An 18,202-nucleotide genomic window follows, 5' to 3' on the forward strand; every position below is an offset into this window, starting at 1 on the left:
GGTTTGTTGATTGAAACGTTGACAGGTTGCAACTGGCTGGAAAGACCACCAGGAATTACAGCAGGATAAGCCTTCACCTATTTAAATCTGTTTTTTGTTGTTTCGCTAATATGTGCTTTGAACTGGTCAAGCACTAATAAAGTAGATTTTTTCAGAAGCCCTCCAGGACGTTTGGACCACACTTTCTCAATCCATATTTTTATTTCCATTTTCGTCTATCCATCCTTTTTCATGAACATGTACAACAACTCCTCAAGGAATAACATCTTTTGGAAAGGTTTTCCTTTTGACAATTAGTATCGGTGGCAACTTGGTGCTGTCAGCACAGCAGGACAACACAGCAGTGTAATGTGTTTTCTTATGTCCTGGGGTTTTCACGGTTATGGTTTTGGCACCTTTGAGGTCAACCGTCTTATTAGATGGCACATCAAAGGTTAGCGGGACTTCATCCATATTCCCAATATTTATTTTTCCTAGCATTAATTACAAATTTATGAAAAGACAGAATCTTCGATTCATATTCTTGTGGCATTTTTTGTGCAATTCTAGCTTTGGTGTGCATAGCAAGGCCGCTTCTCCTCATAAATATGTAGCACCATGATGGTAAGACAGTAAAATCCTTAATGCCTTTCTCTATAGCAATGCGTCTGGCTTCATAGATGATCATTTTTGTAGAAACTGAGAAGCCCATATTCCGGTGACGTGTGATCCATTCTTTCATGTCTATATCTAACTGTGGCCATTTTGCAGCATGCCCACGCAGTGTGCTTACCGGTAGTTTTATCAAGTTTTTGCAGCTGATCCTCCCGTTTCCTCCACTCTCTTATTTTTTCAGTTGGAGGTGGCCCAAAATGTCTCTCCGCTACTCTGTTTCCGTGTTCTTTTGGATATTTTACTACCTCCAGTTTAAGTGGAATTTTATATGCTAATCTTTTTGTCTTTGATATTTTGTACCATTAGAGAATTGGTGTTTTTCCTGAGAAAAATACAGTAATGAAAGAACTGTCAGTTGTTATGAGAGACATATTACCGTACACATCAGTAATTTGACTCATACCGCTTGGCGCCAAGCGGTATTAAAATTAAAGGGCATCAACCAGCCTGACAGGCAGGGCTTTCTCTCCTGCCATGACGGGCTCCTTGCCTGATTGTCAGGGCACTGTGCGGCATCACATAGTCCCGGCCGGCCAATCAAGAGGCCGACTGGACGAACCCGTGCTCCGCCGAATGGAGCAGGTGACAGGGCGGACAGCGGCTCCACGGATGGGTGAATAACGTGATCAGTATCTATGCAGTGCACAACTGAGCCAATGGTTCTTCACTCTCTCTCTCTGCGGGATTCTGGGTAATAGTCTCCTATTCTCCGTCTGAGTCTGCGTGCCTCACTCATATAGTCAAACATCTGTACGCGCGTATACTGTTTACTACAGCATTGTGTGTTTGCTGTGACATGCAAGTCCCCGTCATGCACCCCAAAACACGAAGCTGTCTTAGTTTTTTAGCAGCACCAGCTTTATTCAGTTTGAAACAGCAACAGCGTCGTTATTTATGGGATCTGCCACTCTCCTGTACACATACACAGCAGTCAGGCAGGGTCGTGGTCAAGTAGTACTGTGCTCTGCGCATTTATAATGTTCCTTGTATATCACACATTGAAGGCAGGTGCTTATAGCATGTCTGCGATTTTTTCGGATTTGCGTTTACGGCGAACTGCTACAGCGCTGGGAGACTGCGATTGCTTTGGGACACTCTTCCGCGTGTCGTCACGTTGGGTAGAATCCCACAAGAGTTTAGAAACTCACACCAGCCATGATTCTTTTCAAAGCTAAAGTGCAGGTTAATTTATTTAATGTATTTTAATTTATATTTATGTTTTAATCATTTTAATCATTTTTAATTGAATAGTTTGGGTTGTGGAACGAACCGTCTGAGTTTATTACCGGTATTTCTTATGGGAAAATTCACTTTAATATATGAGTGCTTTGGACTGTGAGCACGTTTCCGGAACGAATTATGCTCGCAAACCGAGGTTCCACTGTATTTTGTTTTGTAAGTGCTGCTGGTTAGTGCCCTTTAAAAAAGCACCTAGGCAGGGCTTTTTTTTTTTACTTTTATTTTATTTTTTTAATATACAACTGTACATTTGTTTTTTGTTTAAACACATTTTGTTGTAGAAGTACGGTACCTAGAACACTTCTGGTGATGGAATTGAATCCTCCTGTCAGGACATCTCCTTGATGATCTGATCCTGTCAGTCAGTCCGTCAGTGTTACTCACACACACACACACACACACACACACACGCACGCACACGCACGCACACGCACGCACGCACGCACGGGAGGCATGAGCTGTGCTGATCGTGTGACCTGAATGACTGACTGACATTGAGACTCCAGGAGGCAGGACTACAACAAGCTGGACATGGAGCAGCACAGTAAGAAGCAGGCGGAAGGAGAAAGGGAGATGACTGTCACAGGCTGTCATGGTTTTAATAATCTTTTATTTTCCCAGGTACCGGTACATTAAGTCCTTCCCCCTCCCTCCTTTGCGCTGTCATTGGCGTCGAGGTCATCTGACTCCTACTGTTGGCGGACGCTATCCCGCCTCCTTTTGCGTCATTTGACGCAGGGTGTGTGGCGTGTCTGAGAGTGGTGGGGGGGCATTGCCTTGGCGCCTATCAGTATGGCGTTGCTGATTGAGCGGCTGTGGGTATGAGGGGCGGGGAGGGCTGACATCACCTCCAGCACCTGAATTGTAAATTGTAAGTACCGTAAGCGACAGTAAGTGAACGCAGCAATGGGCGACAGTGCATTGGACACCACGGGCAAACAAATATCCCTTTACAACAGCCTTGCTGGACAGCATTCGGACCATAAGACGCACCCTCATTTTCCCCCCACTTTTGAGGAAAAAAAAAAGCGTCTTATGGTCCGAAAATTACGGTGTTCCTGCTCTCCCCATTCAGCACTTGACCGAACAATCATAATGTAATAGACCAAGGTTTTCCCATCCTTTCTTGCAAAACTACCCAAGCTGGGGCAGTAGATATATATTTTTAAGTCTCACCACAGATATTTTCCTCTAGGATCTGCCTGTATTGTGCAGCATTCATCTTTCGATCGTACTGACCAGACAGCAAGGCTACTGCTGAAAAGCATTCCCACAGCATGAGGTTGCCACCCCACTTTACAGAGAAAAGGAGTTATCAAAACATTCTGTACCTGAACAAATGGGGTAGTCTTGGTGCTGATTTTTAAGTCGTTTAAATATTCGCTCTTGTGAACTAAAGTATGTGAATTAGAAGTTTCCAGTAGTTACTGTATTTAATGAACATTTCTTTTCTCTGGAGCATATTAACACTAGAATTACCAGAGCCTACGAAAAAACTTGTAAATCCAGCCCACCTTAAATCCGTTCACACCTTTCCGTCTGCATCTTTTGTCCTGTAAATGTGCTGATAAAGACAAGCAGCCTATTATTCCATCCCCTCACAGCTGCAGAACGTGCACAAAGTTCTTCCAGCTCATGCCTTGATTGATTGTCTGGGAGTGAAGTGCTGGAGTTTTAGAGTGGAAATAATGGATCGTTATTTGGAACACATGCATTTCATGTGTGTCCCGTTTCTACAATAATCTGTGTAAACACATTGTTAAAACAGAAATGGTTTTTCATATTTTAGTAGTAAATGACAAAATGTTGGCATAAACTAGATAATTGTGAATCCTGAAATCCAAAGATCAAATTAACACTTTCACAAAAGGTTCAAGGATAACACAACAGCTTCCGTGGCGTAGTGGTAAGATTTGCTGACTTGTGATCAAGAGTCCCTGGTTTGATCCCCACTACCTCCTATATTTGCCATTTTCAGGAGTGAGCTGCTCTTATTGTTAATATTATACAGTACAGTAATCCCTCCTCGATCGCGGGGTTGCGTACCAGAACCCCCGCGATAGGTGAAAATCCGCGAAGTAGAAACCATATGTTTGTATGATTATTTTTATATATTTTAAGCCCTTAGAAACTCTCCCACACTGTTTATAAATATTCTCCGCACAGTTATACAGTAAACCCTTGTTTATTGCGGTTAATCCGCTCCAGACAGATAAATGAATTTCCATGAAGTAGGATTCATTTATAAATCTAATATTTTCGCAGTTAGAGCATAGAAAACCTGTTTACGACCTTCTAAATAGGTTTTTTAACATTATTAGAGCCCTCTAGACATGAAATAACACCCTTTAGTCAAAAGTTTAAACTGTGCTCCATGACAAGACAGAGATGACAGTTCTTTCTCACAATTAAAAGAATGCAAACATATCTTCCTCTTCAAAGTGCGCGTAAGGAGCGGAGAATGTCAGAGAGAGAGTAAAGTAAACAATGAAAAATCAATAGGGCTGTTGCGCTTTTAAGTATGCAAGCACCGCGATAAAGCAGCGGCAATGAAGGGATCAATGCGAAGGTAGCTTTTCAGCATTTTTTACAGGAGCGTCCCTATCTTCTAAGCAAACAGCCTCTGTGCAAACACAGAGAGAGAGAGTAAACAATGAAAAATCAATAGGGCTGTTGCGCTTTTAAGTATGCAAGCACGCGATAAAGCAGCGGCAATGAAGGGATCAATGCGAAGGTAGCCTTTCAGCATTTTTTACAGGAGCGTCCGTATCTTCTAAGCAAACAGCCTCTGTGCAAAAAGCCCCTCTGCTCACATCTCCTCCGTCAAGCGCAGAGAACGTCAGAGAGAGAGCGAGAGAGCGCCAGATTATAGCAAACAATCAAAAAATCAATAAGTGTGCTTTTGGACGCACCTCGATAAAGCGGCATTTCTTAGAGGAGCGCCCGTATCCACTAGGCAAACAGCTTCTGTGCAAACAGCACCTCTGCTCACACCCCCTCCGTCAGGCGCAGAGAATGTCAGAGAGGGTGAGATAGAGGCAGAGACAAGCAAACAATCGAGCACCGCGCAGGAGGCATGTCTTATAGCATTGAGGAGTTTTAGTTAATATGTAATACGTGCTCTGATTGGGTAGCTTCTAAGCCATCCGCCAATAGCGTCCCTTGTATGAAATCAACTGGGCAAACAAACTGAGGAAGCATGTACCATAAATTAAAAGACCCATTGTCCGCAGAAATCCGCGAATCAGTGAAAAATCCGCAATATACATTTACATATGCTTACATATAAAATCCGCGATAGAGCAAAACCGCGAAAGTCAAAGCACGATACAGCAAGGGATCACTGTACACACATATGGTTTGCGTCTGTAACAGACAGTGTACATTTATAGCACTTTTGAAAGTTACCGTTTTATTTTCACTTTTATTTTCTCAGTAACGATCATGATACGTCCTACCACCCCCAGGGGGATCTGACTGTTACTTTTTATTTCAAACTGGGAATAACTGCAGATGTGAGTGGTGTTTTGAGGCAATGGAACTGGACATTCTCTGATGTGGAGGGATAAAAGCTGACACACAAATGCTGGTGAATCTACCTTCTTCGTATCTTACCGTCACTTGATTTTTTTTTTTTATTCAGTTTTATTGAGTGTTCCTACTCACGCTGAATTAGTATGCACCTCAATGTCTACGATGCCACAGATGCACTGATGAAAAAAAACAACAGAAACATACATATACATGACATTTGGAATTATTCATTTTATGACCTGTATAGTACACTTCGGAAAACATTGTGGCACGGATGCAACATTATTCATATTATTCATATTCATTTGCATATCATATTGCGCTTGTAATCAGTAATCGCTTGTTTTTTTTTTCCCCAATTTTGTCAGTGTCCACTTTTGGGTGCACAGTGCTGTTTCTTTTGTACTCCAGGACATGCAGAGGAAACAATGGTAGAGAGAAGAGAAGTTCAGTGCTATATGCAATCATCAAATTCAAATGTTAACAGTTCACACACATGCAAATACCGTCCTTCCTACATTTACGACATGTGTACCTGTTGCAATGCACACACTTCTCTCTATGCTGTGGCTTCTATTACACACCTGAAAGAGACAATATATGTGATATTTTGAGGAAATCATTTTATGACCTGAATAGTACCAATCAGAAAACATCTTCGCACTAATGCAATATAATTTGAAACCGAACAGTGTCATATCGGGTGTGAATTTATGCTGGCACTGTTACTTAAAGTCAGATCTGGGGGGTACAGCATGATCGTGATTGAGAGAATAAAACTGAAAAAAGCTAACTTTTACAAGTACCATAAATTTTTATGGTAATTTTCTTTTTTTCCTCCATGCTGCACTGACACCGTGCACCAAAAGGCATGAGCTTATTCAGACCTGGAGGCGATCAACGCACATGTACTGTACAAGGCATGCACGGGGGCCACTGAGAAAAGAACAGTGTTCATGGCTCACCTTGCAGAGGAAATCTGTAGTCGCATCTTACTAGAAAAGGTGATGGGAAAAGAAAAGGAGAATGCAACATCGACAAGCTTCTGTTCCAAGGCAGCCACTTCCCCCAGGATAGTAAACTGAGTCAGTGTCAGGTGCCCTTTCAATGTAAAAGAAAGCACAGCATAGAGAGAAGTGTGTGCATTGCAACAGGTACACATGTCGTAAATGTAGGAAGGACGATCCTTGCATGTGTGTGTGTGAACTGTTAACATTTGAATTTGATGATTGCATATAGCGCTGAACTTCTCCTCTCTCTACTATTGTTTCCTCTGCATGTCCTGGAGAACAAAAGAAACAGCACTGTGCACCCAAAAGTGGACACTGACAAGATCGGGAAAAAAAAACACGCAGTCACTGATTACAAGCGCATTATGTTATCAGAATGAATATGAATAATGTTGCATCCGTGCCACAATATTTTCCGAAATGTACTATAAAGGTCATAAAATTAATAATTCCAAATATCATATACACCCATGTCTCTGTTTTTTTGTCAGTGCGTCTCTGACATCATAGACCATAAGATGCATACTAATTCAGTGTAAGCAGGAACACTCAATAAAACTGAATAAAAAAAAAAAATCAAGTGACGGTGAGATACGAAGATGGTAGATTCACCAGCATTTGTGTGTCAGCTTTTATCCCACCAGATCTGAGAATGTCCAGTTCCATTGCCTCAAAACACCACTCACATCTGCAGTTATTCCCAGTTTCAAATAAAAAGTAACAGCGTCAGTCGGGATCGAACCATGGACTCTTGATCACAAATCAGCAAATCTTACCGCTACGCCACGGAAGCTGTTGTGTTATCCTTAAACCTTTTGTGAAACTGTTTATTTGATCATTTGAACTACAGGCTTCACACATTATATAGTTTATGCCAACATTTTGCCATTTACTACTACAATATGAAAAACGTTTCTGTTTAACAATGTGTTTACACAGATTATTGTAGAAACCGAACACACATGAAATGCATGTGTTCCAAATAACGATCTATTATTTCCACTCTAAAACTCCAGCACTTCACTCCCAGATAATCAATCAAGGCATGAGCTGGAAGAACTTTGTGCACATTCTGCAGCTGTGAGGGGATGGAATAATAGGCTGTTTGTCTTTATCAGCACATTTACAGGACAAAAGATGCAGACGGAGTGGTGTGAACGGATTTAAGGTGGGTCGGATATACATGTTTTTTCATCGGCTCTGGTATTGCTAGTGTTAAAATGAATAGAAAAGCTGTTAAGCATTATGCTTTCATTGAATTTGTGGAGAAACAATAATCCTTTATAATTTCTTTCTAGTTAACATAAATCAGAACCAGTCCTCTCTCTATGCCACAGAAAAACGACAGGTTATGAATTCCATCATGGCCAAAGTGCCTTACCCTACAACATTGACAACAGAAGGAACTATTGCCAATTTGAAGTGAACTGTAATGGAAAAACAAAGAGTGTCAATACACATCACAGACCAGACAGTATAGGCGTTGGTTATAAAGAGGGTCATTAGGATCCTTTTTTTTTTTAATAAAAAACTGAATAGGAACAAAGTCTGTAAATGCAGGTGGCTAGAATATTAACTCTTGAAACAAATGCATCACTGCATCCAATGTTCAAAGGAGAACTTATAGCTAATGAGTTTTGAACTGGTGGAAATTTAAGAAGCTCTTAATGAATAGGGATGTACCACTACAACCCAGTATCCAAGCAACTGAAGCCTGTGGTCCATATAACTAATCAATATCAGGCTGCTTTGCTTTTGTACATGCAGCAGTCAGTCAGTGAAAAGTGCTGTGGAAAACATCTAACAGTGCCACATGTGCTTCACAACAATGTATCCACTTACACTGAAAAGAATACATTGTGAAACTTTTGATACAAAAGACAGCGACATCCACCTTATTCTTTAGATCTTGCCAAATGAAACAGCCACCTGTTTCAAAACCTAAACCACTATGTCCATTGGACATGCTATTCCAATGATAAAGACATGTCATGAACAGAAAAGTAGTTACACATGTATGATAATATTCAGTGCAACAGAAAAGCTAATTAACATTTTAGCAAGTGTATTAGTGTTTGAATTATGCTAAAAATTACAGCTTGTTTGGTTTCAAAAGGGTTCCTGTGAAAAGTTCAGGCTCAAAACTTTAATGAATACATATATATTCCAGTGAAAGACAAATATATCACGTCAGGCTTCTAGATACACAAGAACTTTTGCACAACCAAAGCATTATGGAATTAAACTGTGGCTGCATTGTACTGGATGAAGCACTTCCTAAAGGTTTGCTTTTCAGCCAATAAACATAATTGGACAGTGTTAATGAAGATATTTAGCAATATGACTGCATCAAGTGACATGTTAAAAACGTAAAAGGATATGATGTTAATGAAAGAATAAAATGAACTAGTGGGACTGGGGAAAGATGACAAAGAAATTAAGAGTTCTAGCAAGAAAACTGAGAATTTCATTTTTGGCAATGAAAATATTTAGAAAAATAGAAGAAAGTTTGCTATGATTTTTCCTGTGATATGGATTAATATCACACAATATAAGTAGCAGAAATGACTGTTAAAAATAATGCAATGAGCAAGGAATTAGTATTAAATATAGTGGTTATAATAAAATTTGCACAAACATTTGAAACGGGAAACTTAACTATATCTTTAATTTATAAACCTGCAAGAATGTAGAAGATAAGGCAAAAAATTGGAATTTGTTTTGCTACATTTGGAAAATAAAGTTTAAACTCAAAATGAGGAGATACTGCTGGTTCTGTCAAGTTTGACGGTTCAATCACCTATCTTGGTGTTACGTACTATCATACTTTACCATCTGCCACTGCCAGTTTAAAATGTAAAATATAAAGTGAAGTCTGGCAACTCAGTACTGTTACCAAAACGATACTGAAGCAAATAAAAGATAACTTTTTATTTTACACAAAATGTAAAATGTTTTTCCAACCAGAATAGGGGCTGACAAAACTGAACACCAACTGCAGTTACAATAGTGGTGCATCTAATTATTTTAAATGTTTTAACAACCACAACCAGGCAGGGAAGAACAACACTGGTAAATGTGCCGAGTACTGAAATCACTGGTGAAACGTCTTATTCACTAATCAAATTTTGTTGTACAGTCTGTCTCTTGTTTCAATGTTAAGGACCTGAACCACCCCAATCATTTCCCTCTTTCCATCTTTTCTTGTATTTATGTGTGCCGTTCCTTCTTGTGCTCATACATGCTGCTCCTGCACATGGCATCATTACGCTCCTGCAGTGCCAGTATTGCATTCCAGCAAATTCTTATTCCGTAGGTCAAAAGCTTTATAACTCCTCTAAGGCAGGTTCTCAGCCATTACCTACCATACTCTCGTGCTTCTACCACTTGCCTCCTCTCTGCAAACTCCCCATTCCCAGGCTCACTGCAATACTTCATTTGCCTAACCTGCCAGACTGGTCATAACAATATGTTCAGTATCGCAAATATTTAAACACAAGAATGTTTCAAAGAAATAAGTAAAATACACTTTGAAAATATTTCCTGACAATTTAAACTTAACACGGAAATTAAACACAATTCAAAATGTCATTGGGGTTAATAAATATTAGTACTGAAACACTAATATGACTTTTACAGAATCACGATTAAGATTAAACTAGACTGTGTCTGTTCATCAAGCAAGCTCAGGAAAGCTTTGCTTGTGAACTAGCACTGTGACAAAATTCTGCTCGTTAATTCATCAGAATACATTAACCTTAATATTTATTATTTTTAACTATCACTTTCTAAAAACATGTATTAATGATCACCGTGGTTATATACATCTGGGTACTACCTAGTGATATTTGTCTGATGCCTATACTTGTAGTTTTTTTTTTTTTAAGTACATTTTCATCTCCCAGATTATGGGAAAACCTTGTTTATAATATTAATTCTTGTCAGCATTTACATATTTTATATCAATATGCTAATAGTCTGAGAATAAAATATTACATTTTCAAGATGACACACTAAACAAGGCTAAAACAAAAACTACATAGCTAATATTACTAATTAATATCAAATATAGTAATCCACTTTTTATCTGAGCAGTTATTGCCTTACACATCTAAAAAAACCCAACAATGGGAAAAAGCAGCAGCACAGTTTTACCACTTACCATTTGCTTTGCTTAACTCAACTAGTGTTCCTATGTAAACAGGTAGACAATATGCATGAAAAGGGTCTTTTTCTATTACCCTAAAAAAACACAAAGAAAATCGTACAATTAGCTGGCTTGCAAAATATGAATTTACTACAAGTACTTTGTGAAAACAAGTATACAGTACATGAAGAAAATATATTATCCTTCATAAAATACCTGAAAATGAAATATAATTAATAGTTAACTTCTGAGCTAACTCATAACTCCTTTAGCTCCTAAAACTAAATTAATTAATTTAAAATGCGGAAACACTGACCATGAGCTTATCTCTCCAGTTCAAAATGTGACCCTGTTTGAAAGGGATTTCCAGGTTGTGAGGTACTTTTGTCTTACTCGGGGAGATGAATTTTAACAATATTTTGGCTAAAAATGCATGCAATTTGCATGCCTTGAGTATACAATTGGATGACTTCATGTGGACTATGAGTCACAAATAACATTAGATTATTTTCATGGATATTTTGATATTTGTTCTTGTTGTGTTCATTGTTGGTCACTACCCACTTAATATTTAAGCATAAACTTTGTTAGTTCTCAAGCCACATGAGATAAATAATATTTAAAAATTATTTTGGGTTGAAGTACTCCTTTAATTAATTAAACAAGTCTTTGATGTATGCAAACAACAACAAAAAAAGCACAGAAATATGGAAATGATTTAGCTTCAGGTAACCATACAGTAAATTGACAGATTAAAACCAATTGATATTATTCAATCATTTAAAGATTAAAGTCTTACAACAAAAATCCTGATAAAAATTACATAAATCGTCATTTAAATTTTGAGACTATCAAAATCCATCTTTATTTTGGTACAATATACTGACTCAACAGTACATAGTTATTTGTTGAACAATCAAAATGATCTTTTTTTGGCTCTAACACATATATTGTCAAAAAGCAATTTTGTTACTAAAAGAATCTTAAAGAAAGACTCTCTAGCCAAACATCCTAAATGTAAATAGGAGAGGAAATCACTTACATGGATGTTAATTTGTAACACTTCTTAAAATCACAGTTATAATAATGCCTTTCTGCTAAAGAAACGACTACGTCCAAGTTGTCCTGAAGGCCATCAATTGCTTCTGGAATCACAATTTCACTTGGTTTGTTGTACTAATACAAGCAAAACAAAAAACAACAAAAAAAAAACTATAACTTTAAGATTGCAATTTATTCAATTTTTATAACTCACAATGTCACCACAATTAAAACAATGTATAATTAAAAGATAAACAACACAAACCATGCACAAAAATATACATAGATCTGCCTTGCAATAAGGAGACCATGATTCTCCTTGCAGGTGCTCCCCGCATTGAATTTGCATGTTCATCACGCATCTCTGTAGATTTCCTCTTGTTACTCCATTGTCCTCTCACAATTCAGACGTGTTGAAATTTTCGATGAAGGATCAAAATGCTTTATTATTAGTTTTAGTGCTATTAGCTATGAAAGTCAAGGCCTAAGACAGCTTTAAAAGGACACCATTTATTTTAGCAGAAGGGCCCCGACCTTTCTGCCTGCCTTTTCACTTGCTTTGTTGTGAACTTCTGTGAGTCAAGGACGTCATACTCTTTGAAGAAGCAAGCAGGCAGATTTTGTTTTGGGAACGTAGGTGCTGAGCTTTAAACTGACAGAAGACTAAACAAACTGCATGCAGGGCCTTTGCCTGTGTAAGTACTAGGAAATCTCTCAAGCCAGTGCATAAATACACAAGCACTTAAATGGTATTTAGATATACAGTGATCCCTCGCTATATCGCGCTTCGACTTTCGTGGCTTCACTCCATCACGGATTTTAAACGTAAGTATATCTAAATATATATCATGGATTTTTCGCTGGTTCGCGGATTTCTGCAGACAATGGGTCTTTTAATTTATGGTACATGCTTCCTCAGTTTGTTTGCCCAGTGGATTTCATACAAGGGACGCTATTGGCGGATGGCTTAGAAGCTACCCAATCAGAGTATGTATTACGTATTAACTAAAACTCCTCAATGATATACGATATGCTTCCCGCGCGGTGCTTGGTTGTTTGCTTTTCTCTCTCTCTCACCCTCTCTGACATTCTCTGCGCCTGACGGAGGGGGTGTGAGCAGAGGGGCTGTTTGTCTAGAGGATACGGACGCTCCTCTACAAAATGCCGCTTTATCGTGGTGCTTCGGCATACTTAAAAGCACAAGTATTGATTTTTTGATTGTTTGCTTTTATCTCTCTCTCTCTCTGACATTCTCTGCTCCTGACAGCGCTACTTTGAAGAGAAGATATGTTTGCAATCTTTTAATTGTGAGAAAGAACTGTCATCTCTGTCTTGTCATGGAGCACAGTTTAAACTTTTGACTAAAGGGTGTTATTTCATGTCTAGAGGGCTGTAATAATGTTAACAGTGTGGGAGAGTTTATAAGGGCTTAAAATATATAAACGTAACCATACAAACATATGGTTTCTACTTCGCAGATTTTCATCTATCGCGGGGGGTTCTGGAACGCAACCCTCGCGATCGAGGAGGGATTAATGTATTACATTAAACAGGTGTTAAAGATTGGAAGCTAAGTGCCTGCCTTAAATAAATCCAGTTTGGTCTTCTGATGTTATAGAAGGAAGCACTGTCTCAATCCTTTTAGCTAGAAATTTGGAGGGTATCTTATTAGTATTCAGAAGTGAGATAGGGCTGTATGACGCACATTGTAATAAGTCCTTATTTTTCTTAGGAAACGATAATTAAGGCATAGAGAAAAGTCTGAGGTACAAATTTATTGTCTAAAGCTTCTGTAAATGTTGCTAATAAAACAGGTGAGAATTCTCAGTTAAGTGAGAATTTTTTATAAAATTCTGCAGGGTAGCCATCAGAGCCTGCTGCTTTCTCACTCTGGAGTGAGTTTATAGCATCTAGTAATTCTGAAAGTGCCAGAGATTTATACAGTTCCTCTGCACTGAGAGTATCTAGTTGTGGCATCTGTAATGAAAGGAAAGGACATTTGTTATGAGAAGGTCTACTGGGAAGAAGATTATTATGGGGATGTCTACTGGGGCAAGGGTATTGTTACGAGAAGGTCTGCAACACCAGGTGATTGTTTTGAGAAAAAGTGCTGAGCAAGGTCATCATCATGAGACAGTGTACAGTAGATGCTGGTAAACTGGTGTGAAGGAGAGATATTTTGTAATAACAATTGTAATAAATTTGGGTTTCACAGAATGCTCAGGGCTCATTTCATGAACTGAGACAGGCTGTATGTTTATGCTTTGCAATAAAGTCTAAATTCTGACTGCCTTTCTGAAGACTCTGCTCATTTTGACTGATTATTAACTTTGATTATGATAATAATATTATTCATAACATTAGCTATTTATGTGCAATAAAAATAAAACAAAATTAAGTGGTTTATATAATATATAGTGATTCAAACATTTTAGCAATTTTAGCATAACAATTCATAGTTATTACTTCACTTATTACCTCAATTTCAGTTGAAAATATTTTATAGCAAAACCCATTAAAACACTGTTTTACAACAAAACAAAATCACACTTCATAGCAAGTCACTTACAATAGAAAAAGGAATATTAAAAAAAGTGGTTCATGCAATCTCTCATTTTTGATTTTAGATTATAACCACCAACTGTAAACTACAACATTTTGTGCAAAGGTTATAAAGTGACACCACAGGTCTATAGTTCATGCAAGCAAGGACATCAGTGAATTAATACTTTTGAGAGCAGAGGTTAACATCTAAATGGATTCAACACCTTAAAAATAGGCATTATCTCAAAAGCATCTTATGTAACACATGTTTTGTCTCCATTGCTAATCAAAAACAAATTGTCCATGTTACTATAAAATCAATCCACAGGCTAATTCATAATTTTCTGCAGACCATTGTCTATTTTATCATGTATATATCTAATATCAGATACAGTAAACCTTGGTTTTGCTTAACACTAGAAGTGACAGCCAACACCAATTGGTGATAATTTTTTAATTCATTTAATACATATTGCTGTAACTTTGAAATTCTGTTCAGAAAAAGTAATTGATGATATTTTTTTTTTTTTTTGAATAGGTATCTTCCCCTTCCGGCTTGCACTTGACTGCATTTTCAAATCCTTTTTACTTTAACAAAGCTTCCTTTTTGAAGATTATTATTTGTTGCTATCAAAATGTGAATTGATGTCTCTCTGTCTCTTTCTCCTCAAGATAACTATACAATAATTACAAAAAAATATTACTTATATTCACTTCACATGTTTGCCATATTAAATTGTGCTCCAAAGTCCAGCAATTTCTACAAATGTAAAAAATATATCCTGCACCACTGGCACTATACATCAGAATTAATGGCGCACAGGTACAGACAGAAAACAAAAAAGTCTTAAAACTTACCAAATACATCCATTATACAAGCCAAGCCCGTTAATGAATATTGAGCCATGTCTTTCGATTACAGACACATATTTATAAAATTCACCTGTTTTAAAAGAAAACCAGCTGTCCTTGCTACCTCAGCACTTGCCTTCCATGACAACCTTTCACCCAATGGGGAAGTGGCAACCTCTTGAAAGGTAAAATCATGGTAAACTATTTGAATGACATGGGTGGTATTGTTTCAACTTACTTCAGTATTTATGGGAGACCTTATACAAGCAAACAGAAAATGTATCCTTTCCTCGAGTAAAACAGTGACAGGAAAATAAGATAAAATATCTAGATTGTTTTTGCTGTTAAATGTATTTGTATAAACTAGCAAACCCCATGTCTTGCCATGATTCCTTCAATGCTAATCAGAAAAAGGATGTAGTGTACTCATTACAGTATTATTATCAACAAATTAAACAAATAAATAATTGGGCCAGCTATTTTTTTCTGTAACTTCACCAGATTTCATTAAAATCAGTGATTTTTTAGATTTTGGGTACTGTATTTTGTTTTCCTATTGTAGGAGTTGTTTCATCCATAAATAATGAAGTATCAAAATGTCCCCTTCTTAAAAAATACATACTTCCCCAGAGGTACAATTCTGCCAAATTCCAGCTTTGTAACTAAACATGAAAGTCTTTTTGTTAATGAGTGAGCCAATAAGTCAACTTTTCATTTTATAGAATACAGATTCATTAATCAGTATTACTACCCACCATACCATAGGAGCAAGAAACAGAGAAGAGGGAGATTTGAGAATGATTGAAAATTATAGTAAGCTGTAAGAGAATTATGAAAGTAAGGTGAACACTTTCTTGCTCTTTTTATATGTTAAAAAGCATTTTAGGAAGTGAGCAGTCACTTGCTAACATACTTTACTAGCAAAACCAAATCATTCAAAGCTGCACCAGTATACATTTAAATAATATTTAAACATAGTTATCTACTTGACATGTAATTTAGAATTTATTATGTACTACCAATTTGCACTAAAATCAATGTTAGTGTAAGCTTTTGATTTTGCGACTTCTCTCATCTCGCTTAGAATCATAGTTTGCTTGCAGGAGCGATATATTTGTGCTTATTCGAGACAGTGGCTGTGGGCCGAGGGAAGTGGGAAATGTAATGTCAGGAGTGTGAAGTCGGTTTACCTCTGTGTTTTTAGTGTACCTTGCCTCCAATTAGCTAGTGATACCTTTTGTTTATTGACGTTTGAAGTTTGTCCTGTTTCACTACCACGCGGGGGGAGCCGCGGGGAACAGCTAGTTCTCAATAAAGTCAAAACAGTGATTAGAATCTAACACAGGGTCTTCATATTCCATATCACTAGTATTCTATAACTTTTCTAGGACTTCCACAACAGTATGTTTCCTTTTATTGAGATTACCCTAGTACAAACTTCAAGTATTACTGAGCATCAAACGAACAATCTCCATTCAATCTCACAGAAACTTTGCATATCTGTGTATATAACCATGCATTAATTACACACACAATTTATTTCCTGCCTTTTCTGCACAAGCTGTTACATTTAGAATCAATGTCCAATCATAAACAAAATCGTCAAAATGCTATCAAACGGTAATGAGCATTTCACTGTGTGTGGCTCAATGTACATGGGATCTTTGATAAAAGGAGATTCTTTCATCAGTGACATGCTGCTTGTGTCAGCATATGTGTGTTCAAATCACATATTTCACAAATGAAAGACAGCAGGCAGAAAATTTATAATTTGTAAGAAGACACCCCATAGCATGTAAAAATAACATTATTCTTTTAATTGACTAGTGGGTTTATTGCAACATACATAAACAACTTGGAAATATGGCCCACCAAAGGGTCACTTCATGCATAAGTGGATACAAAATTATTTATTTATTTATTTATTTTTTTTAAAGTAAATTAAGTTAGTTAATTCTCTCGTGCACCCCAAGCTACACCCTGTAGGCCTCCTAAGAGGCCATAGACTTCAGTTAGAAAATCATTGGGTTAAAAAAAAAAAAAGTTTCAGGAATAAACTAATATTGAGCTTGATATATATACCACTTAAAAGATCCTAAATTTGATTGCGACTTTTGCAGATTTATTTCTTAATTTACTTATTTTACCTTTTTTAGCTTACTCTCAAATAGGAACAGGAGTAATTCTTGTTCTTCTTCTGTACATTGCTGAGAAAAGGGCAAAGAACCAAGAAAATCTTTTTCTAAAGAAATATGCAGAGAGAAAAAATATAAAATTCAGAATTTGAAAAATCAGTTATAACAGTTTTATGCTTTTTAGAAGTAGCAAGTATACACAGGGAAAACTACAGGTTTATCATAAATCAACTATCACCATAAAATTATTATCTCTTACTCCAGCACACAAAACAACAAAAGAGTCACAGCCTTAAAAACAGACAGGTACAAATACTAAATTAATGTTGTAAAGTTCAAATAATCCCTGTAATTTATGAAAATGCTTGAAATGATTTACTAGTTGTTCCAAGTGGAAGAATTTTTAAACTTAAAGATATAACAATAGATATGATTTCAAATACTGCTTACTTAAAACTACTATAATAATTATGTTGAAAATTATGCTGCATGAGTGTATGCTAGACCTGGGTTTCTTATCCTGCTGGTTTCATTTATTTATGCCTAAATGAATAAAAATGTATAGTAATCGCTGTATTAAAAACAAATAAAATATGCTTAAGTACAGGACTTATTAAAAGAGGTAAATGATACTGGAAGCTGAGTCCTTTCTACGTTTTTAAATCTACTTACTCAATTTAGACTATTGAAGGGCTGAAACTATTATGGTGGTACTGGAAGCAAGAATGCAACCAACCCTGGAAGGATGCCAATTCATGCCCTCACTCCAAACTGGCCATTCAGACTAGACTAACAAAATTAATATACACTTTTTTGAGAGGTGGGAGAAGTCCAAAGAAGAAATGAAAACATGCACAAACACAACAGTGAGAGTGCCTAAGCTGGGATACGGCCAGATGACTGTGGAGCTTTGAGAAAGTGGTATTAACCACTTTGTCAAAGAACTGTGTACTGCAGAATATGCTTATATCTGCAAACTAAGAAATCCTTGTAGTTTCAGTAAGATGTATGGGGCCAGAAAATAGGAATCAACCATGATTAAGTAG

General features: G+C 37.2%; 1 protein-coding gene across 1 annotated transcript in view; it reads right to left on the reverse strand.

The window, feature by feature from the left end:
- cdc16 (cell division cycle 16 homolog (S. cerevisiae)) overlaps nucleotides 1-18,202 on the reverse strand; it is a 92,057-nt gene that overhangs the window by 32,605 nt on the left and 41,250 nt on the right. Inside the window, exons 7-9 of the mRNA XM_039744784.1 lie at nucleotides 17,169-17,263; nucleotides 11,627-11,760; nucleotides 10,600-10,679 (exon numbers count right to left, since the gene is read on the reverse strand). Of these exons, the coding sequence (XP_039600718.1) occupies nucleotides 10,600-10,679; nucleotides 11,627-11,760; nucleotides 17,169-17,263 (309 nt within the window). The remainder of the gene's footprint in view (nucleotides 1-10,599; nucleotides 10,680-11,626; nucleotides 11,761-17,168; nucleotides 17,264-18,202) is intronic.

This window comes from Polypterus senegalus, chromosome 2 (genome assembly GCF_016835505.1).
Source record: "Polypterus senegalus isolate Bchr_013 chromosome 2, ASM1683550v1, whole genome shotgun sequence".
Taxonomy (NCBI): domain Eukaryota; kingdom Metazoa; phylum Chordata; class Cladistia; order Polypteriformes; family Polypteridae; genus Polypterus; species Polypterus senegalus.